The sequence below is a fragment of the Cervus canadensis genome, chromosome 21, assembly GCF_019320065.1.
Source record: "Cervus canadensis isolate Bull #8, Minnesota chromosome 21, ASM1932006v1, whole genome shotgun sequence".
Taxonomy (NCBI): domain Eukaryota; kingdom Metazoa; phylum Chordata; class Mammalia; order Artiodactyla; family Cervidae; genus Cervus; species Cervus canadensis.
The window spans coordinates 48018706-48042136 of record NC_057406.1 but is presented as its reverse complement, the minus strand read 5'-3'; the positions used below and the strand labels follow the sequence as shown (position 1 = coordinate 48042136).

At 39.5% G+C, this 23431-nt stretch overlaps 1 protein-coding gene across 18 annotated transcripts in view; it reads left to right on the top strand.

Annotated features, from left to right (window-relative positions):
* The first annotated feature begins 357 nt into the window (after positions 1–357).
* ANKS1B (ankyrin repeat and sterile alpha motif domain containing 1B) overlaps positions 358–23431 on the top strand; it is a 1065346-nt gene continuing 1042272 nt past the window's right edge. For 17 of the 18 annotated variants that reach the window (XM_043440451.1, XM_043440445.1, XM_043440444.1 and 14 more), the window contains exon 1: positions 401–1130. In XM_043440451.1, coding sequence (XP_043296386.1) covers positions 997–1130 — 134 coding nt within the window. In that variant the 5' untranslated portion in view covers positions 401–996. Of the gene's footprint in view, positions 1131–23431 lie in introns of all 18 variants that reach the window. The other variant, XM_043440436.1, reaches the window with a different exon arrangement.

The window sequence follows — 23431 nt, the reverse complement described above, 5'->3', positions numbered from 1 at the left end:
CGTGGCGCCGGCGGCCGCCGGGCTGAGGAGTCGCAGAGGCCCGGAGAACTCCAGTCCTCACACGGTTAAACCTCTCCCAAGGAGACTGGAGGAGGGAGGGTCCCCGCCCACGAAAACCCGGAGACTCTCATCCCGACGCCCCGCCCCCGCCTCGCGCCCCGCCCCCACTCGCGCCCCGCCCCCGCCTCGTGCCCCCGCCCCCGCCCCGCGCCCGCCGCCCCCGGACGGACTCACGGGCCGCACCTGCCGGTGCTCACACGCCCCCGCGCGCCCGCCGCCCCGCGCGCCAGGCCTCTGCGCTGCCGCCGCCGCCGCCGGCGGACCTGGGCGCCCGCCCGAGCCCGGAGCCGCCTCCGCCACCGCCGCCGCCGCCTTCGGCACGCGACCGCCGCAGCTCAGCCGCACCGCGCGGCCTCGACGCGGGCCGCGGCCGCCGGAGCCGTAGCCGCCGCGCTCCTCTCAGCCGCGGCCCGCGGCCCGCGGACACCGCCGCCTTAACCGCCGAGCGGGCCCGGCGCAAAAGCTGAGGAGAACCGGGCCGGGGCGCGAGGGTGCGCGGGCCGCAGCCGCCGCGGGCGTTCGCTGCGCTCGCGCTCAGGCGAGGACGGTCTCAGTCTCCTCCTCCTCCGACCTCCTCAGTCCTCAGCATCCTCCTCCCGCTTCTCAAAAAGCATCCCCGGTCCCCACCCCCTGACACCCCACCGCGGGAACGAGGCCTCGGGAATTAAGGGGAGTGGCTGTGGGGGCGCGTCGCGGCTCCCAGCTCAGCCAGACCCTGTTCCAAGACATGGGCTGGTCCTCGTTGTAAAAGCTGCGCCCCGAAGAGAAGCGGAGAGTAGTGTTCCCGGCCGGGGGCTGCAGGGCTCTCTAGGGGCTGGAGCTCTGGCATTATCTTAGGGTGGGGCGGGGAGGGCTCTGGATTTGTGGGGATCGGGGGTGGGCGGGGAGGAGGACCCGAAGAGGGGAAGGACTCTGAGAGGGAGTCGTTGAGAGACTATGGGGAAGGACCAGGAGCTCTTGGAAGCTGCTCGCACTGGAAATGTGGCTCTGGTGGAGAAACTCCTGTCTGGCAGGAAAGGAGGGATCCTGGGCGGTGGATCCGGACCCCTGCCCCTGTCCAATCTGCTAAGGTAAGGACCGGAACCCGCTCCGCGTTTGCACACCTCGCTATGCATTGTGATGAATACGTCCTTCCTCCTCACGGTTATTGCACCTGGTGGCTGCCAGCGATTCATTCTTAAATTAGGTAGGAAAACAGAATGTGTGTATGGAGTGGAGGCATGAACCTCCCTGTCAGATAGATGCCTTAGATTCTTGGAGTAATTTTAAAATAGCCTTCCATCAATGCGTCAGTAGCTACTTTTCTGTGAGCTGTGGTGCAGAACTTGGACATGCACTAGCACTAGTGTTGCTGATAGAATTTTTTACGTCTCACCCGCTCTCCATCAATGTTTATTATATGTTTTCAGTTTCGAATCCAGCTTCCTACCCGCACCGCTCCCCCAACCCCCCACCCCGCCCTTCCCTTTTCGGCTTTTTAAATGAAATTGGCAGAGAAGCTTTTGCGTGCATGCCATTATCCTGCAAAAGCCACAGCCCTTGGTTGCTGCTTCCCTTCTCTTGCAGAAGGCATTTGCTGTGCTGTGGGATATGATCCCACAAAATGAAGAGAGTGAACCTTCTAGTGAGATGTCATCAGTACAGGGTGTGTGTAAAACTTAACGAGGCAGGTTAGGCAGCCCCAGCAGTACTTTCAGTCACCTGGACATGGCTGAGTGAAACTTGGTTGTTGTATCTCAGGATGAAGAATGCCAGGTTGGGATTGGGAAAGTGTATATGGAATATAGTAGAGGCCTTTTAATGTGAAGATGTTCCAGGTGAGACTTAATATTGCTTGGAAACACACATACACAGTCTTTTTTTCAGCAGGCAGTGTCTTAGAAATAGAGTGATTTACATATTTGAAAAAACAATTAATTTAAACGTTGAATTGATGGGCAAATGAAATCAGTTGTGAGGGAGGAAGCCTGAAGAATATTCACTAGATAAAATTCAAGGAAAGCTATTTAGTTTCTAAAATCATAGCTATTCAGTTTATCTTGGATGTTTTTGGAGGCATCGATCATCATTCACATCTTCGCCCTAAAACATCTCTTAAGTCTAACTCTATTTGTAAAAAATTTTTAAGCTCAAGTGATTTCCTTGGTTTTTAACAGTTTTAAAAACGGTTCTTTGCTGCTCTTGACAAGTGCTTAATACAAACTTTTGAATGATGACATTGTGTTCTTTACACAAGTTTTCATGTGTTGTGTTGGTCAGATAATGCAGTTACAGTCTTGGCTAATAGGGTAAATGAGAACATTCCTGTTATGGTGAAATGAATTTAGTTGGAAAATAGTTGATGGGATTTTAGAAAGCTCCACACATGATCATCTGTACTTGTTGACAGTGGCATTTTATTGGAATGATAGTTCACTTTGGAACAATGAATACTTATGGGGCATTTTTTTCAGTAAGTCTTAGAAGTGATGACTCTTGTGTGCACTCCCTTGTTAAGTAATTTTCACTTTCAATTACAGGTAGACAGTTTGTACAAATTTCGGAGTATAGATCTAGTAATTGCCGTTAGTCACAGGTAGTTTATACAGAAGCAGTTTATTTGGGTATAGTTTTAAATTGCAGGTGAAAGAAATGTTTGCTATCATATCAGTGATAAATACCATTATGGTTAGAAACTGATATCCTGAAAATAATCAATTTCTTTGCAAAAACGCTAAAGAATTCTTTGAGAGCAGGGAGAACTTCAGTTGATTTCTTTGAGATGAATGGTGTTTTAAAAAACTTATCTTTGTGATAGAACTTAAACATCTTTTAAATGCCTTCTTGGTTGTGTCATTTTAAAAAGAAGATGTAAAATTTTCGGAATAGAATAGCAACTATTTAGTGTTGGTAAACATCAACTATGACATGAAAATTGTGACTATAATGTACTTCTTGAATGAGAGGTTTTCTCTTGCTGGTTTTGTCAGAGGTAGTAGTAGTAGCTCTACAGTGAGAATACATATAGAAAACAAAACAGAAAACCTTAAAAATATGTGTTCATTAGAGTAGTTTGAACCAAGTTGTAAAATAGCAAAATCAAAACCAGTAGCCTTTACACTTCCATTTTTGTATGTCATATTGAATAAACAACTAAAATAGTGCCTTTGAAGAAAATGAGAATTGAAATTATCTTCTTTGGGTGATTCTTTACATAAAATGAAATTCCTAAGAAAGCACACTTTATTTAGTTGTCATTTTATTTCACAAATGATTGTCATCAAAAGCTTATTTACAAGATAATAGAAAATTATCCCTTTACCTTCAGACATAAAGACAGTTCAAAATTTTAAAATATTTTGGAATGAATTGTGGATTAGATTTGGTACTCCCCTGTCCTACTTTTGAATGAGGAAATGGCTACCCCCCTCCAGTACTCTTGCCTGGAGAATCTCATGGACAGAGGAGCCTGGCAAGCTATAGTCCTTGGGGTCACAAAGAGTCGGACACAACTGAAGCGATTTAACATTGACCTACTTTATTATTTGTGTTGTGTAATAATAGGCTCAGATCCTGTGCTAAATGCGTATATCATCTCATTCAATTCTTATGTCAACCTGGAGAGGTTGGTCCTCATTTCTCAGATGATGGACTAAAGAGATAGGAAGATTGGAACTTGCCCAAGATCACATAACTAGTAATGGCAAGGATTTTAAGTTTTGTGATTCAGATTTGCCTTACCTTGCCTTAAGTCTTATTCATTGAATCTGTTTTATTTGCAGAAGTTTAAAGTACATGGCCAATGAGTCTAATTTGAACACTTTTTTGGTAGGAATAATAATTTAAAAATCCTTATATCCTTAAAAAAAGCAACTCCTGACTGCTCTTTGGAGAATCAGTAGATGCTCTTTCTGAAGATGCTTTTGATCATTTATTACCTACTAAGTGAGCAGTAGCTGTATAATGGGGAATCAGGTATATTTGGTTGACACTGATTTTCAGCAAAAGTAACAATGACCTTGAATAAATATGTTTCTAAGTCTCACTGTGCTCTTCTGTGAAGTGGAAATAGTAAGAAGACCTATCATATGGAGCTGTTGTAAGGGTTAAATGGGGTATAGAAATTAATGCAAAGCATTTAGCACATTGGTATTCATCATTGTGCTATGATTTCTCACAGAACTCTAGACTACTTGACTGTATTTCTTTTCTTTGTTATTTTTTCATTTTAGAAAGCTTTAATTTATTAGTAACCCTTCCTTTCCCTTGAGCTGAAATCTTCCTTTCTTGAACGTCTACATTTTGTTTTTAGTTTTAAATTTTGGGGCTTTCCAGAATAAATTTAATCTTGACTTCTGCGTACAACACTTTTAAGGTCCTACTTTATCAAGACTAAATATCTCCAGTTCCTTATCACTTTGTTGACTATTTCTTAAGGCTTTAGGTTTCCCTGGTGGCTCAGATGGTAAAGACTCTGCCTGCAATGCAGGAGACCCGGATTCAATCCCTGGATCGGGAAGATCCCCTGAAGAAGGAAAGGGCTGCCCATTCCAGTATTCTGCCTGAGGAATTCCGTGGACAGAGGAGCTTGGCAGGCTATAGTCCACGGGGTCACAAAGAATCTGACACAACTAAGGGACTAACATTTTGGCTTTACATGGTACTAGGAGTAAATTTCTCTTTTTTTTTTTCAAGTTCCAATGCCTTGTTGTCTTTTCAGTTATTTATAAGAAAACAGACAGTATGTCAAAGAAGACATACACCTGCTAATGAACACAAAAGTGTTCATCATCGTAAATTAGTTATTATTTAGTTGCTAAGTCATGGCCAACTCTTTTGTGACCCCATGGACTGGCTAGGTTCCTTTGTCCATGGGATTTCCCAGGCAGAAATATTGAAGTGGGTTGCCATTTCCTTCAACAAGGAGTAAATTTCTATAGCAAGTTTTCCATTAAAATCACAGAATCTTCAAATACAAAGGAGTCTTTTCATCCAGTTTCTTACCTAGAGAATTTACCTATAACATCCTTTACCAGTCACTTAATTGCAGTTCTGTTAAACCCTGCAATGGCTAGATCCAGCCACTCTATTTTTTGATGGCTCTAATTACTTACAATATTCATCTTTTATTGAGCTAAAATTCGCCTCCCTGTAATTTCCAGCAGTTGGTACTAATTTGGCTTTATGGGTCAGTATAAAGTAGTTTAGTTTGCCAGGGCAGTTCTTTAGCTAATATTTAGCTGTATTGTTTTCTTATGAATCTCCTATTTTTTCTAAGATTTTAACAACCAGTTGCCACGTGGTAATATAGCATAGGTGTTAAGAACTTGGAGCTTTTTGGGTGGCTCAATGGTAAAGAATCTGTGTGCCAATGCAGGAGTCACAGGAGACGTGGGTTCAATCCCTGGGCGGGGAAGATTCCCTAGAGTAGGCAATGTTAACCCACTCCAGTATTCTTGCCTGGAAAATCCTATGGACAGAGGAGCCTGGTGGGCTGTGGTCCCTAGGAGCACAAAAAGACAGACATGACTTAGCGACTGAGCACGTTAAGAACTAACATTTTCATACTTCTTTCCTAATCTCAAAATTTTCAATGACTTTCTTTAAATATGGTGAGCAGGAATGAAAAAAAATGGAATAGTTGTCATTTGATCAGTGTAGGATATAGTGGGACTTGATATATTTTGAATTAAAAAAAATTACAAAGCAGCATATTTAGTATGATCCTTTTCTTTAACAAAGAATAAATGTGTGTGAACATTTATATTGCATGTTAAGAAGTCTGGAATGATAAGCACAAGAATGTAGTTAATGCGTTTCCCTGGCGGCTCAGACAGTAGAGAGTCTTCCTGCAATGCAGGAGACCAGGGTTCGATCCCTAGGTTGGAAAAATCCGCTGGAGAAGGAATAGGATTATTTAGTGAATGGTGGAATTGTGAGTGATCTTTATTTTTTGGCTTATCTGTATTTTCCCATATTTTAGAGTAAACATGTATTGTGCAATGAAAATGAAATAGCGGCTATTTAAAACATGATACAATGAAGTTATTAGCTTCTTATTATTGATCTAAGACCTGCCTTAGTACAGGTCAACATTTTCTAAGTTGTATGGTGCTTTTGGCTCACGTTGAGCAGACAGTCAATTAAAACTTCAACTTTTTTTTTTTTTTCCCCCAGTGACTTGTCAAGCCATTGTCATGGTTGTCAGTGATTTGTCAACTTGTCATGGTTCCCCTGTCTGGTACTTGTGAAAGCATTGATTGAACTTAAATTATTCCTATTATATTTAATCTTACCTACGTTAGCCTATATTTATAATATATCTAGCTCTCTTGGCTCTTGAGTCTGTTTTCCAGTATATTAAAATCTCTTTTCTGCATCATATGTAGATTTAATAAGCATGTATTCTATAACTGTTATTCAACAACTATGATATACTCCTAAAGAACTTCAAATTATTATAAATTTGAAAGTGACCATCTTTATGCATGGTCTTTCTACCAACATTGAGGCCACTTAATAGAACTGTTAGCCAGTTATTTCTCTCTAATGTATCTGTTTGAATATTATGAGGTGTTTTATCCACTGCCTTTCTGTATTCACATTATGTTCTGTTTGTTCCATTCCTTTGATCCACCCCTGTAGTAGGAAGTCTGTGTATGTGTGTGTTAGTTGCTCAGTCGTGTCTGACTCTTTGTGACTTCAGGGACTGTAGCCCACCAGGCTCCTCTGTTCATGGAATTTTCCAGGCAAGAATAATGTAGTTGGTAGCCATTCCCTTCTCTTAAGGGATCTTCCCGACCCAGGGATCCAACCTCTGCTGCATTGCAGGCAGATTCTTTACCCTCTGAGCCACCAGGGAAGCCTAGTGTGTCTATAAATTCCACCAAACTTAGGCTACTTTGTTATAACTTGTTTCTGATAGTGAACTATTGATGATGCCTAGTTTTGTTGCAAATTCTTTCTACCCCTTTGCTTCTAATTCTTTTGGATCTGGATACTTAAACTCATTTGAAGCGGCTAAGTGTCTCTTATGATCTCAGTATTTATGGAGCTTTGGTAAAATCTTAGCATTGTTTATCCTTTTTGGGTTGAAAATTATTCTCACTAGGGATAAGAGCAAAATAGAAGTTGGGAAGAACCAGATTCTTAGTTTTGTTAGGTGTTTTAGGGAATTCTCTTGTGGTCTAAAACCATCTACAGTTTTAATATGTCAGAGATTAAGATTATATTAGCTGTCATAGCAGTGAACTTTTATTTCTTCTCTCCCTTTTTTCAAACTTAGCTGAAAAGGACATTAGCCTTTTCCAGGGCAAGTATATACTTCACTTCTGTGTTTGCTTTCAGTTTTACCTCTTGCACCCTCTTTCATCCTTAAACAAACAAACAAACAAACAAAAAAACTGAACTCATCAGAGCTCATTAGAGTACTCAAGTTGAATTGCTTCCCTCTTTTTCTTCCTTTATATTATATATGAAATAGCTGCAAAGCCTTTTAAGATTTCACTCTTTGGCACAGTTACCTTTTAATCTAAACAAAAATAAGTCCCATTTAAACTGTGTTAAATTATTCCTTTTTTAGTTTAGATTAAGAGTTATTTCTGTTTTCATAAAGCAGTATAAAAGTTTGTTAATAACTCAAATTTACTTAATTTTCTGAATGCCTCAAAGAGTCAAATACTATGTAAAGTATAGTTAGTAAATTCTTGTGAAACATAAGGAATCCAGTTCTCAAGACCTTCATGTGAAGCAGTATATCAGTAAGAACTGAGGGAAAAGTAATCTTGTCACCAAAGATATGTAAACCAGACAGCTTATAAGTCTTTCAGATTCAGGATTCAGTTCATGACGTTTTTGGTGATAGATACAAGGAGATAGAAGGCAACTTGGAAGTATTGTAATTTTAAACTGTTTGGGCAGCTGTGGCTGTTGAGACTGTAATATACGATACTCACTTCCAGGGAAGCTGTGTTGGTTAAATGGAATAAATCACAAATAGAGCAGTTAAACTGCACGAAAACGTTATATCTATAAAAATAGTCAAGTTGCAAGTGGGTTATCTATTTTAGCTAGTAATGATGTTTGAAGCGGTGATTGCACCATTCTGCTCAGGGAGCTGTGTCTGCCCGAGTGAACAGTGCAGCTGCCTGATGGGGCTGAGGGGAGAGGAGAGGGAGTTTTGGTATTGACCTCTTTCTCAACCAAGGCTTTTCAGCTCCCTCTTCAGAACTGTGAGGATGCTGTGTAGCAGGAGTTCGGACAGCCAGCTGGTGACCGCTCAGCCTGTGTGTTTGCACTGCCCGGTCGTGGTGCGGCTCAGGGGTTTCTCACCCTCACGGAGGACTGAGGCCGGTCCGCACCGACGTCAGTGCGGGAGCTTCCAGTGGTCAGTAGTGTGCCTGCCGACCTCGGCAACTTAACCGCTCAGGTGACGGTAAACAGAGTTTTATTAGCTCAGTTGTGTACTGAGATAATTTACTTCATTATGCATTTGAGGTAATTTTGGAAAATTCTTTCAGACTCTATTATAGAACATTCTTCCTGAGTATTTAACTAGAAATGGAAGCCAACTATAATTCAATCATGGGTTAGAAAAGACTAATTTCAGCCTACAGAATCTGAAGCTATTTAACATTTAATGCATTTTAGTGTGTCTTTGGTTTCCATTTCAAACATATTTCAGCATAGTTTTAATTAATTGAAATATGAGTCTTGGTTATTTCATTTTATGTTGATATGAGAGATAATCTCATGTTTGAAAAAGCAGCAGTTTACCCAGAAGACATATCTGTGTGCCAGCTCTTTCTCTCGTCTGTGATGACATGGTCGTGTAAACCATATGGCAGCCCGAGGCACGGTGCCAGTTGACAGCCCAGTGCATTTTCTTGTGTAACACAGATCTAAGAGCTCTTCTTAGAGTCCAGTTTTCCTTTGTGTCAGTAGGACAGCAAGTGACTTCTGCATTTGTGTTAAACCTGGGTGAGGCTTGCTGTTTTGTGATTTTTGAGGATGAATCAGAATATATGGTCAAAGGATAAATTTTATTTTCCTCATTTCTTTCTGTTGTAATCTCCAAAGTTCATCTCTGAAAGTGTTTCTTATAGGTAATACTTTATTATTTAACAGCACATCCTTATGAATCTGTAAAGTGAATTTTGATTCAGTTGTGCTGTAGAATTATTTGGGTTCTGTTGTGTTGTGAGAGCAGCTTTATTTAAAGCGGTTAATTACTTCTAGTTAACTGAGCTGAAACAATTGGAGTAAACTTGTCACCATCAAATTCGATCATCTCTTGATTGATGGTTGTGGACATAAAAGCCAACCTCATTTCTTCTGCTTGATGTTTCTGTTTCCTCCACCACTTTCTTCTAATACTTCTGGCTCAGATTTCTTTCTCTTTGGAAAGACAGCCTCTTCTCTGTTGTAAGTAGCACAAGGTGAGCCTGCCTCTAGTTTTTGTGTCAACTGCCCCTCTCCCAGGGTTAGGGTTTTGTGTGAGGAGGAGAGCTGGAATGAGCTCTGCATAGTGAGAAGCAGATTAAGAACAAAAGTTGAAGCTTCAAAATTCTGGCCCTTACAGAGTTTGCTTTCATCATCTCTCAGCTCAGTCAGTTCAGTCGCTCAGTCGTGTCCGACTCTTTGCGACCCCATGAATCGCAGCACGCCAGGCCTCCCTGTCCATCATCAACTCCGAGTTTACTCAAACCCATGCCCATCGAGTTAGTGATGCCATCCAGCCATCTCATCCTCAGCCATCCCCTTCTCCTCCTGTCCCCAACCCCTCCCAGCATCAGGGTCTTTTCCAATGAGTCAGCTCTTCGCATCAGGTGGCCAAAGTATTGGAGTTTCAGCTTCAGCATCAGTCCTATACTCATCTTAGGTATCAGTATATGGTATATTTTTTGCCTGCTTCCAGAAATTATTCCTTAGGTATTTTTATTTATTATGACGAAGATATAGACTATAGTTGTATAAGAGCTTCAGTGTCTAATATGGTTTGAGATTCAAATTCTTTTGCATCCATTTTCTTATTAAAACAAATTAATATTGTAAGTTTACTCAATATGTAGGTTTTTTTCCAAAAACCTGTGTTTCATTGTTGGGGAGGTGTTTGAAGTTCTGATCCATGCATCCCAATTAGCATTCTTCCACACTAAACTTTTCTTTTTGTCTTTTACCACTAAATTACTATTCAGCCACTTTGAATCCTTGTTTGATACCTGTAGTTACTAATCTGCATTTGAAATGTTTTATATAGCATCTAAATATGCTAAATATAGTTTCTTAGTGTTTTGAAGATACTAAAAAACTGCTGTATTAACATACAGAATTATCCTTGTTTTGTATAAATATTTTGCTGCTATTATGAAGGCATGGGAGTGAATAGGAGTGTGTTTGGGGGGAGCTGCAGGAATTATGCTGAGATGTTCTTTGGCATGGGAAACTTTCCAGTGGTGGTGTAGTGTATAACAAAGTTTTTCCTGTTGGTTTGCTTTGGCTAGTGACAGAGTGTTCTGTTACTCTGAATTTCATAGAGACTTTGGAGTCATAATGGAGAAGGTGAAGAATTATGAACAAGTACTTGTAAAATAATGCTGCTGCTGCTAAGTCACTTCAGTCGTGTCCGACTCCGTGCGACCCCATAGACAGCAGCCCACCAGGCTCCCCCGTCCCTGGGATTCTCCAGACAAGAACACTGGAGTGGGTTGCCATTTCCTTCTCCAATGCATGAAAGTGAAAAGTGAAAGTGAAGTCACTCAGTCGTGTCCGACTCTTCCTGACCCTATAGACTGCAGCCTACCAGGCTCCTCTGTCCATGGGATTTTCCAGGCAAGAGTACTGGAGTGGGGTGCCATTGCCTTCTCCGTGTAAATAATGGGAGAATATTAACAAAGAGTTAATACACTGTAATGTGTGCTGTAATGAAAGTCTCAAACAATGCTTCAGGAATGACAAGAGGAAGGAGGAGACTCCTTTAATCTGTTGGAGGAGTGAGTAGTCAGGGTAAACTTCAGAGGAGATGATTCTTAAATCTTGTTGAATGAGTAGGAGTTTGTTAGGCTGACAATTTTGGGGAAGGGTAATTTAGGCAAAAAGAACAGTATATTTAATAATTTGTAAAAAAATGTCAAATATATATAATTTGAAGTATTAGAAGTAGTTAGTTATAGAGCATGGATATGAAGTAAGTCTGGAGATTGAGGTACTTGTGTACTGCCCATAGGAGTTGAATTTTAAATCTGAAGGCCATGGAGATACATTGGCTCTTTGTTTGAAATTTTGATATGTTGCTTAATCATTTATAATAGGATGACAGTGTTTCAAAAAATTGAGTATAAGAAAAAAATTGCCCCAATTCTATTGCTAAAATAACCTTTTCTATGTTTGTTTAATGTGGTGGTTATTAGATAGAGTATACAGTTTGAATCCTAAAATTTTCACTTAATAATATATCAAACTTTTAGTGTTATTATAAAGTCTTCATAATCATATTTATAATATATAAATTATATATTTATATAATTTATAAATATATATATATAATTTATAAAAATATATAAATATAATCATATTTCTTTTTTTTCCCTTTATTTATTTATTTATTTTTTCAGTGGGTTTTGTCATACATTGATATGAATCAGCCATAGATTTACACGTATTCCCCATCCTGATCCCCCCTCCCACCTCCCTCTCCACCCGATTCCTCTGGGTCTTCCCAGTGCACCAGGCCTGAGCACTTGTCTCATGCATCCCACCTGGGCTGGTGATCTGTTTCACCATAAATAGTATACATGCTGTTCTTTTGAAACATCCCACCCTCACCTTCTCCCACAGAGTTCAAAAGTCTGTTCTGTACATCTGTGTCTCTTTTTCTGTTTTGCATATAGGGTTATCGTTACCATCTTTCTAAATTCCATATATATGTGTTAGTATGCTGTAATGTTCTTTATCTTTCTGGCTTACTTCACTCTGTATAAGGGGCTCCAGTTTCATCCATCTCATTAGGACTGATTCAAATGAATTCTTTTTAACGGCTGAGTAATATTCCATGGTGTATATGTACCACAGCTTCCTTATCCATTCATCTGCTGATGGGCATCTAGGTTGCTTCCATGTCCTGGCTATTATAAACAGTGCTGCGATGAACATTGGGGTGCATGTGTCTCTTTCAGATCTGGTTTCCTCAGTGTGTATGCCCAGAAGTGGGGATTGCTGGGTCATATGGCAGTTCTATTTCCAGTTTTTTAAGAAATCTCCACACTGTTTTCCATAGCAGCTGTACTAGTTTGCATTCCCACCAACAGTGTAAGAGGGTTCCCTTTTCTCCACACCTCTCCAGCATTTATTGCTTGTAGACTTTGGATAGCAGCCATCCTGACTGGCGTGTAGTGGTACCTCATTGTGGTTTTGATTTGCATTTCTCTAATAATGAGTGATGTTGAGCATCTTTTCATGTGTTTGTTAGCCATCTGTATGTCTTCTTTGGAGAAATGTCTGTTTAGTTCTTTGGCCCATTTTTTGATTGGGTCATTTATTTTTCTGGAATTGAGCTGCAGGAGTTGCTTGTATATTTTTGAGATTAATCCTTTGTCTGTTTCTTCTTTGCTATTATTTTCTCCCAATCTGAGGGCTGTCTTTTCACCTTACTTATAGTTTCCTTTGTTGTGCAAAAGCTTTTAAGTTTCATTAGGTCCCATTTGTTTAGTTTTGCTTTTATTTCCAATATTCTGGGAGGTGGGTCATAGAGGATCTTGCTGTGATTTATGTCGGAGAGTGTTTTGCCTATGTTCTCCTCTAGGAGTTTTATAGTTTCTGGTCTTACATTTAGATCTTTAATCCATTTTGAGTTTATTTTTGTGTATGGTGTTAGAAAGTGTTCTAGTTTCATTCTTTTACAAGTGGTTGACCAGCTTTCCCAGCACCACTTGTTAAAGAGGTTGTCTTTTTTCCATTGTATATCCTTGCCCTCCTTTGTCAAAGATAAGGTGTCCATAGGTTCGTGATTTATCTCTGGGCTTTCTATTCTGTTCCATTGATCTATATTTCTGTCTTTGTGCCATTACCATACTGTCTTGATGACTGTGGCTTTGTAGTAGAGTCTGAAGTCAGGCAGGTTGATTCCTCCAGTTCCATTCTTCTTTCTCAAGATTACTTTGGCTTATTCGAGGTTTTTTGTATTTCCATACAAATTGTGAAATTATTTGTCTAGTTCTGTGAAAAATACCGTTGGTGGCTTGATAGGGATTGCATTGAATCTATAGATTGCTTTGGGTAGAATAGCCATTTTGACAATATTGATTCTTCCAATCCATGAGCATGGTATGTTTCTCCATCTGTTTGTGTCCTGTTTGATTTCTTTCATCAGTGTTTTATAGTTTTCTATGTATAGGTCTTTTGTTTCTTTAGGTAGATACTCCTAAGTATTTTATTCTTTTTGTTGCAATGGTGAATGGTATTGTTTCCTTAATTTCTCTTTCTGTTTTTTCATTGTTAGTATATAGGAATGCAAGGGATTTTTGTGTGTTAATTTTATATCCTGCAACTTTACTATATTCATTGTAGAATCATATTTCTAATCGCACAGTAGTAGTTCATTTAATGCAGACTTTTCCTGGTCCCCTTCCATCACAGTTATTCCTGGTTGTTTGTTCAAATAATGCATTTCCTTTTCTCATCTCAAACTTACTAGGTCAGAATTTTTGAGTATAGGGTCTAGGAATATTTATTTTACAAAGCTTCCTTAGTTTATTATGTATTCTGTAAAGTATGAGAACCACTGATCTGGTGATGTATATACCCGTTACTTAAACATTCCCTTAATACTAGATTTTAGTTTACTTGTTATTTTTATAAATGATATTATGATGAACATTGTTACACAGATTATCTTTTTAATACAAGTATATTCATAACATCTTTTTGTTTTCTACTGGGGTATACTCAGTTAACAGTGTTGTGATAGTTTCAGATGAACAACAAAGGGACCGAAATATCATATGATATCCCTTATATGTGGAATCTAAGAGGAAATGATACAAGTAAACTTACAAAACAGAAACAGACTTAGAGAACAAACTTACGGTTGTTGGGGGCGGGGGGAGGAATGAGGGGAAGGGATAGTTTGGGATGGACTAGTCCCTTAACATACATTTCTAGAAGTGGAATAATTATTCTGAAGGGTATTTATTATTAACTCCATGTTTATATATGGGATGAAAGTGCAGAAATATTGAATAACTTGCCCAGTGTCACAAAGCTAGTAAGTGACAGATCCAGGATTCCAATTCAGGTCTTTCTGATCCCAGATATCTTTTTTGTGCCACATTGCTTCCTTGTTTCATAGGGATCAGTGTATATCCTTGGTTAAAATGTGAAAATACCAATATGATTCCATTATATAAATGGAAAGTATATTTTCTACAAACTTACATAGTAACGTATTTCAGATCCTGCATAGTTCTCATTAATTTTGCTTTTGTTAATCATACAGTTTCATATTACAGGCACTATTTTGCTTCACATTTGTTCTTTTTTTATTTACTAAGTTACTGTGCTGGGTGACATGCAGGATCTTAGTTCCCCAACCGGGGATCAAACCCATGTCACCTGAAGTGGAAGCATGGACTTTCCTGGACTAGACCACCAGGGGAGTCGTACATTTCTTTCTTTTTTTTAGTAAGGTTTATTTATTGTGGCTGTGCAGGCCCTCCCTTGCTGTCCGTGGGCCTTCTCCAGTGCGGCATGTGGGTGTGGGAGGGCACTCTGGCACGTGGGTGTGGGAGGGCGCCCTCTGTTGCCGTGCAGAGTGCAAGGGTGCCTCACTGTGGTGGCTTCTCATGCTGCAGAGCGTGGGCTGCAAGCCTGTGGGCCTCAGCAGCTGCGGCTGGCAGGCTCTAAAGCACTGGCTCAGCAGTTGGGGCACATGGGCCCAGATGTTCCCTGGCATGTGGGATATTCCTGGACCCACGTCCTGAACTGGCAGCAGATTCTTAACCCCAGGACCACCAGGGAACTCCTACATTTATTTCTTGATGGCACATAAACAGTAGACTGAATTCAGTGTTGAACTAGTTAAAGATGTTTTAAAATATTCCTTTGTCAGTTGTTATTTTCACATTAAACAGGGTAGAATTGTTTTATCCAAAATTTCTTAAGCACTTGATGTTTTATTACTTCCTTTGTCTTCAAAGATGGTCTAATAACTTGTCTACCCCATGTCTTCAGATGGGTGTGACTTATATCTCCTTATTTCTTCCCTCTTACAAAAGAAGGAAAATTGAGTATTCACTATAGTCCTCACTTCGTAAACTTTATAAATTATCTCTTTAAAGCTGATAAATCTGAGCTGATTAACAACTCATCAAATCTAGTATTAGGCTGTGTAGAAAAACCAAGGAACCAAGGCAGTTCATTCTCAGGACCTTCCCCTCACCTTCTGTTCACCTCTTTCCTTTTTCAGAGCCTTTCTTCCTATCTTGGTTCTAAGGTATTCGTTGGCTTCCCTTATCTGAAACTCAGAACTCTCATCAGTTTTATCCTATACCAAAAAAAGTTTCCTATATTGCATTTTATACTTTGTCCCTTAGATCTCCATTTTCAAAAACAATAAAGGCGCAGTAGAAAGAAGCAGCAGGACATAATGGAAAAAATCTGAATCTTGAGTTTGAATGAAAACTCTGCCATTGAAGGGATTCTTGGCCCTTGGCAAGTTATTTCACTTCTTTGGTCTTCAGTCTCCTTATTTATAAAGTTGCAATGATAATACTTATCTTGTAGAGTTGCAAGAAGTAAAGATCATTTATATAAAGTACCTAGCACAGTGATTCTTTTGTTATGATTATTATTATTACTAAGACATTAATGGCTGTGCAGGGAATAATTATATAGATTTCCGAGTATCTGTATCTGAACGGGGACTCTGGGATATTTACATTTTAATATGTAACTTCTTAGAGACTTTGTCTTAGCCTAATTCTTTAATGGTATAGGCACCAAGACAGGCTATTAAGGATGCAGATTTGTCTAATCTTCTTGATTGCAGAGATAGGGATTACTTTTTCCTGCCTACGTTTAGGGGTGATACTGTTCAACAAAGATTTAGCCTTTGTTCTTATCTTCTACGTTTCTCACAAAGCTGATTTCAACAGAAAGAGATTATTTTCTATTGGAAACGTATGTGCTCAGTTGCTCAGTCATATCCTGCTCTTTGTAACCCTATGGGCTATAACCCTCCAGTCTCCTCTGTCGATGGAATTTTCCAGGCAAGAATACTAGAGTGGGTTGCCATTTCCTCCTCCAGTGGATCATCCTGACCCGCGGATTGAATCCACGTCTCCTGCATTGGCAGGTGGATTCTCTGTCAGCGACCACCAGGGAACCTGGAGTTGTACACACTCTGCTGTAATCTGTGTTGTTGACGGGTTCCTAATAAGCCTATCATTAATATTTTCCTTATCTTTCTTTTTAAAACTTGGTTGACAAATATTTTGAGAGTGTGTGCTATGTATTTAGTATGATAATGGTGCTTTGGAAGATAGAAAATAGACTTCTTTTTAGGCCCTTACAAAAATTGCATACATATGACCATAGCTAACTATATAGTAGTATCTAATTTTACCAAGGTCTGAATAAATTCAGCTTTTTCTTTGGTTCCCATCTTCCATTGCGTATCAGTGTATGATCTAAATCTGATCATAAATAAGGTTTAAGTAATTCTTTAATGGCCGAAGATAGAACTGTATGCTCTCAAATATTTTTCTTTAAAAAAATTTAAAATAATCAAACACTTGTAGAAAATCTGGAAGTATAATTCAAAGAACTATTTTTTTTTTCTGAACGATTTGGGAGTAAGTTGCCAACCTAAGGTACTGGTACCCAAAATACCTTAGTTTGTATTTAGTTATTTCCTAAAGATGAGGATATTTCCATATACAACCACAGTGTGCTCGGTCACTCAGTCGTGTCCGACTCTTTGTGGCCTCATGGACTGTAGCCCACCAGGCTCCTCTGTCCATGGAATTTTCCAGGCAAGAACACTGGAATGGGTTGCCATTACCTGCTCCAGGGGATCTTCCCAACTGAGGGATCAAACCACGTCTCTTGCGTCTCCTGCTTTGGCAGGTGGATTTTTTTTTTAATCACTTTTGCCACCTGGAAATCCCATGACCACAATATATCCACTAAATCAGGAAATAACCACTGGCCTCCACTCAGGTTTTGGCAGTTGTGCCAGTTGCATGCGTCACTTGGAATCCAGTTCAAAATCACCCATTACATGTAGTTGTAATACCTCTTTAATCTTCCTCACTAGGGCACAGTTTCTCAGTCTTTCCTTGACTTTCATGACCTAGATATTTTTTGAAGACCACAGGCCAGTTATTTTATAAAATGAGCCTCAATTTTGGCTTTCCTGATGTTTTCTTATACATCTTGGTAAGAATTTCACAGAAGGATGGTGTGTTCTCTTCATTGCATCCTATCAGATAGTATGTGATTTTGATTTCATCATATTGCTGATAATGTTTTCTTGAATCATTTGCTTATGCTTGTGTCTTTCAGACTTTTGTATATACAGTTATTCTTGTTCCCTTTGTAAAAACTGTTTTGTGGGGAGATATCTTTAAACTATGTGAATATCCCATTTTTCATCAAGCTTTCTTTTACTCATTTATTTATTTACAGGCATACCTCAGAGGTATTGTGGGTTTAGTTCCAGATCACTACAGTAAAGCAAGTGATGTGAATTTGTTGATTTTCCAATGCACATATAAGTTATGTTTACACTATACTATATAGTCTGTTAAGTATGCAATTGCATTATATCTGAAAAACAGTGTACATAGATTTATTTAAAAATATTTTATTGCTAAAAGTGCTAAATAGCATCTAAGCCTACAGTAAGTTGTGATTTTTTTGCTGGTGGAGGGTCTCGCTTCGATGTTGATAACTGCTGACTGATCAGGGTAGTGGTTGCTGAAGGTTGAGGTGGCTATGGTAATTTCCTAAAATAATAAAAGGAAGTTTGCCACATCAAGTGACTCTTCCTTTCATGAATAATTTTTCTGTAGCATGCAATACTATTTTGTATTTTACCCACAGTAGAGCTTCTTTCAAAACTGGAGTCAGTCTTTTCAAAACCTGTGGCTTCTTTAGCAACTGTGTTTGTGTAATATTCTAAATCCTCTGTTGTAGTTTCAACAGTCTTCAAAGCACTTTAACCAGGAGTAGATTCTGTCTCAAGAACTAGTTTATTTTCTGTTCCATGAGAAGCAAGTTCTCATCTGTTCAAGGTCTGTCATGAGAGTGCAGCAGGTCAGTCATGTCTTCAGACTCCACTTCCCCATCTAGTTCTGTTGCCGTTTCTGCCACATCTGCAGTTACTTCCTTCCCTGGAGTCTTGAATCCTTCAGTAATCTATGAGGGCTGGAATTCAAATTCTTCCAAATTCCTATTCCAGTTGATATTTTGACTTCTTCTCATGAATCAAGAATGTTCTTAGTGGCATCCAGAAGGGTGAATCCTTTCCAGAAGGTTTTCAGTTAACTTTGCCAAAGTCTATAGATCTGTCTATGGCAACTGTAGCCTTACAAAATATATTTCTTAAATAGTAAGACTTGAAAGTTGTAATTACTCCTTGATCTGTGGACTGCAGAATGGATGTTGTGTTAGTAAGTGTGAAAACAGTATTAATCTCATTGTATATCTCCACCAGAGTTCTTGGGTGACCAGGAGTCTTGTCATTGAGCAGTAATATTTGGAGAGGAATATGTTTCCTGAGCAGTAGGCCTCAACAGCGGGCTTAAAATATTCAGTAAACCATGTTGTAAACAGATGTGCTGTCATCCAGGCTTTCTTGTTCCATTTATAGAGCATAGACAGAATAGATTTAGCATAATTCTTAAGGGCCTTAGGATTTTTAGAATGGTAAGTGAGCATTGGCTTCATTTTTATTTTTAATTATTTTTAAAATTGAAGTATAGTTGATTTACAGTTGGCTTCAATTTAAAGCCACCAGCTGCATTAGCTCCTAACAAGAGAGTCAGCCAGTTCTTTGAAGCTTTGAAGTCAGATGTTGACTTCCTCTCTCTAGCTGTGAAAATCTAAGATGGCATTGTCTTCTAATATAAGATTTTTCTACATTGAAAAATCTTTTGACTGGTGCACTGGGATGACCCTGAGGGATGGGGTGGGGAGTGGGAGGGGGGCTTCAGGATGGGGGCGCATGTGCACCCATGGCTGATTCATGTGAATGTATGGCAAAAACCACTACAATATTGTATAGTAATTAGCCTCCAATTAAAATAATTAATTCCCCCAAAAAATCTGTTGTGTAGTGTAGCCACTCTCATTAGTTATCTAAGTTAGATTTTCTGGGTAACTTGCTGCAGCTTCTGCATTAGCACTTGCTGCTTCATCTTGCACTTTTATGTGATGGAGACGGCTTCTTTCCTTAAACTTCATGAACCAACTTCTGCTGGCTTCAGACTTTTCTTCTGCAGTTTTCTCACCTCTCTCTCAGCCTTTACTTGCTCTGGATTAGGCATTGGTTTAAGCAAATGTTGTGGCTCATTTGATCTATCCAGACCTCTAAAACTTTCTTATTAGGAATAAGGCTGTTTTGCTTTCTTATTGTTTGTGTATTTACTAGAATGAAACTTTAAATTTCCTTCAAGAATTTTTATTTTGCATTCACAAAATAAAGCTCTTTGGCTTCAGATTCCTAGCTTTCAGTATATCTCAGCTTTTGACATATCTAAGCTTTTCACTAAACTTAATCATTTCTAGCTTTTGATATAAAGTAAGAGATGTGTGACTCTTCGTTTCACTTGAACATTTAGAGGCCATTCTAGGGTTATTGATTGGCCTAATTTCAAGATTGTTGTGTCTCAGAGAATAGGGAGGCCCAAGGAGAGGGAGAGAGATGGGAATGGCTAGTCGGTGAAGCAGTCAGAACACATACAAGATTTATCTGTTTAGTTTTCCATCTTATGTGGGAATGGTTCATGGCACCGCAAAACAATTTCAGTATTAACTTCAGAGATAACTGATCACAGATCACCATAAGAAATATAATAATGTTTGAAATATTATGAGAATTATTGGAATGTGACACAAAGACATGAACTGAGCCAGTGCTGTTGGGAAGACGGCACTGATAGACTTGCTTGACACACGGCTGTCCATGTCTTCAGTTTGTAAAAAGTCTAGTGTCTGCAAAGTGCAATAAAGTGAAGTACGGCAGGACGACAGAAGTAATTAGAAGATAAGATTTTGGGTGCTAAGTAGTGTCACCTATCTCACATTAGCACAGCAAAGGAGTGAGAAAAAATTCACATACAGAGATACACACATTTTCATCTATATATTTATCATAATCCGTGAGTTTACAATGATACGTCTCATTCTAGTCCAGCTCCACAGGCAGGATTCATTTTAGAGTCTCCCTTCCTATGTTTATAACTTCCATTTTCAGATAGTGAAAACTTTGGCCTCGTGTTGCTTTAATACCTATACATATTTGATAGATTCTCCATATGTAACCAGTCCTCTTCTCTGTTGTCATACCCCTCCAGCGTCATCGTCTTCTTGCCCTGCACAGGCTCTGCCTCCTACACAGAAAGCCTCTTGCCCTCTTCAGGCTCTGGCTCCTCCAGCTGGCATCTACAGAAGGGTAACCTTTGTATTCTCCTTAGGGCCTGATCCCCCTGCCCCGAGTGTGGCCCTTGTGTGTGAATGTAGTCTTGACTCTGCCTGGACTCGGACAGCCCACCTCAGGACGCTTCCCTCTGCCGCTGCCACAGGGACACCGTCTCACCTGTGTGTCTCTGGCCCTCTCACATGACCCACTCCTCCTTGGGGATGCCCGCTTCAGCCTGCTTAAGCTCTGACCCCCACAGCCAGCTATCCCCAATGTGAACGTGCTTCTCCCCTGGTTGGGCTCTCTTGCTTCACTGTAGGCTTCTCTCTTTCTTCTGATGTAGACGCCTGCTTTTCTCTGCCTTACTTAATGGCTCTAGGGACTGAATTGTTCAAGAAGAGAAGGGAAACGAGGAAGAAAAAGAGGAGAGTAACATAATGCTCTTTTTTAAAAAATCAGTGATGATGATACTATTACTGTTTCTGCTGCTGCTACTACTACTGCTTATCTCTCCAAGTCAGCAGTGTCTGTGGCCTTGTGTTGGAAGAAAATCAGGCTGTGGGCATGTAAGAATTCAAGGTAACGTGGAGATTATGACTAAAGCTTGAGTACTGTGTGGCAGTTCTCTGGACACTATTTCTCCTTGCATTTTGGAGGACAGATGATAATTTGATGATAATTTGATCAGCTGGTCAGTGCTTTGCATTTTTTATGAGCTCTTCTTTCATGTGTATTGTTGTGGATATGTAGAAGGCGTCCAGATTGACTAGGAGACAGAAAATCTTTATATATTTTTTGCTCTGTTTAGCCGAAAGTCTCTATCATAATTGTCAGCAAGTGCATTCTCAGGAATTTCAGTGAGATGATGATAATGCATTAAAAAAGTTATAAAAGCACTGAGACAGTCACTGTCATTTGCTGAGGGAGTTGAGTTTGCAGAATTTGATAGAGATAAGGATTTCAGCTTGTTATATATTTCTCATTATGATTTTTAAGATGTCACAAGAAATTGTTAGGAAATTGATCAAACATATTTTAAAATATGGTAAATCTGTACAATTCTTCTAAAAATGATTATTGATGCAAATGAACCAAGACAGTAGGTAATTAGTACTGGGAATTTCCCAGACTTTAAATTATTACCAGGATTCCATAATTCCTTGAAACAAATCTAAGCAAAGAAACTTCCAGGAAGCTCTTTAATAAGCATTTGATACAGCTGAAAAATACTCTCTTTATTTGTGAAAAGTGGGAAGAAAATATTTGGGAACATTTCAGAAATAATTCACTGCAGTTATAGTCTGTACTTTAAAAGACCATTCAAAAAAAAAATAATAAAAGACCATTCAGCTTTTCATGCCAAATCCAAGAAAAACTAAGCAGCAGGCAGTGTTATCAGTTGCTGCCCTCCTTTTCTGGGTCTGGGAAAACAAGTTCAATGGAAAGATGATTCGAATTTTGGTTTTACTACCAAATAACAGAACCAAACAAGTCTGGATTTAAATAACATACTTAAAGTGGAAGATAATACACATTATAGCAATCTGAAGAGATCATCACTCCTACTCTTTAATTATCTTTTCTTATTATCAATACACCTCTAATATCATATGACCTTTTCATAGTATTTTGTATCTTGGATTTCTATTTTTATGGAATCTTTGGGCTTCCATAGAAATGGTTCTTGAACTTTGTGACGTATGTTAGCAGAATATGTGACTACACAGATTATCTATCCTACTTCTTCCTGATTCCCTTCAGAATCCTTCCAAAACTCTTCAATCTGGGATTGAAATTATTTTGTCAGCAATGTAATCCATATATTGTTTCTCTGATGGAAAGTAGTTGAGGAAAAGACTATAAGATCCATATCTAATGTAACCTTCCTCAGAAGTCTTGCTTGCTTGCTCTTTACATGGAAACAGGAATTTATATGACTGTGTGGAACTCTTAGAATCAAGGAGAAGTTGAACTGCCAGGAGTTGGAAAGACCAGGAGTCAAGGCAGCAAGGATCAGTGGGACAGGAGCATATATATATACTAGAGGCTGCTGGATCTCTTTGGGCTCAACCTCATGGTTGGGAGTGCGGGAAAGGGGACAACATCTCAGAAAAAGGTCATGCAGAAAAAAATTTATTACCTTGACTATTTTGTGAACTTCTTGAGAGAATGCATCCAAACCAGAAGTCTTTCTTCACTTTACCTTTCCCATTTGCTCTCTGTTATTTGTCCCTCACTTGCTTCAAGAGCCAGAATATTGTGTGAGGCAATTGGGCCTGTTATCTTGTCTAAGATGACAGTGGTGTTAGCAGCAGTGTTAAAACTTCCAGGGAGTTTCTAATAGTAAAGGTTCTCAAAATGAGTGTCTGTCCTTTTCTTTCCCCTGGTTGTTGGCTGTGAACATTGTCCTGACTCCTAGTATTACATTTTAAAATTTATATCTTATTTTTTTTAAACTTTTTATTTTGTATTGGAGTATAGCTGATTAACAATGTTGTGATAGTTTCAGGTGGATAAAAAGGGACTCAGCTCTTTTACATACATATACATGTGTCCATTCTCCCCCAAACTCCCCTCCCATCCAGGCTGCCACATAACATTGAGCAGGGTTCCCTGTGCTAATATGTATTTATTTTAAGTCCATTTAGAAAACCCTTGGTGACTCTTAGTTGCCCATAGCCCCTGATCTGAATTGAGAACACTAATCTAGAGTTATGAGTTTACACAGATTTGAAGAAAGTCCAGGCATTCCCT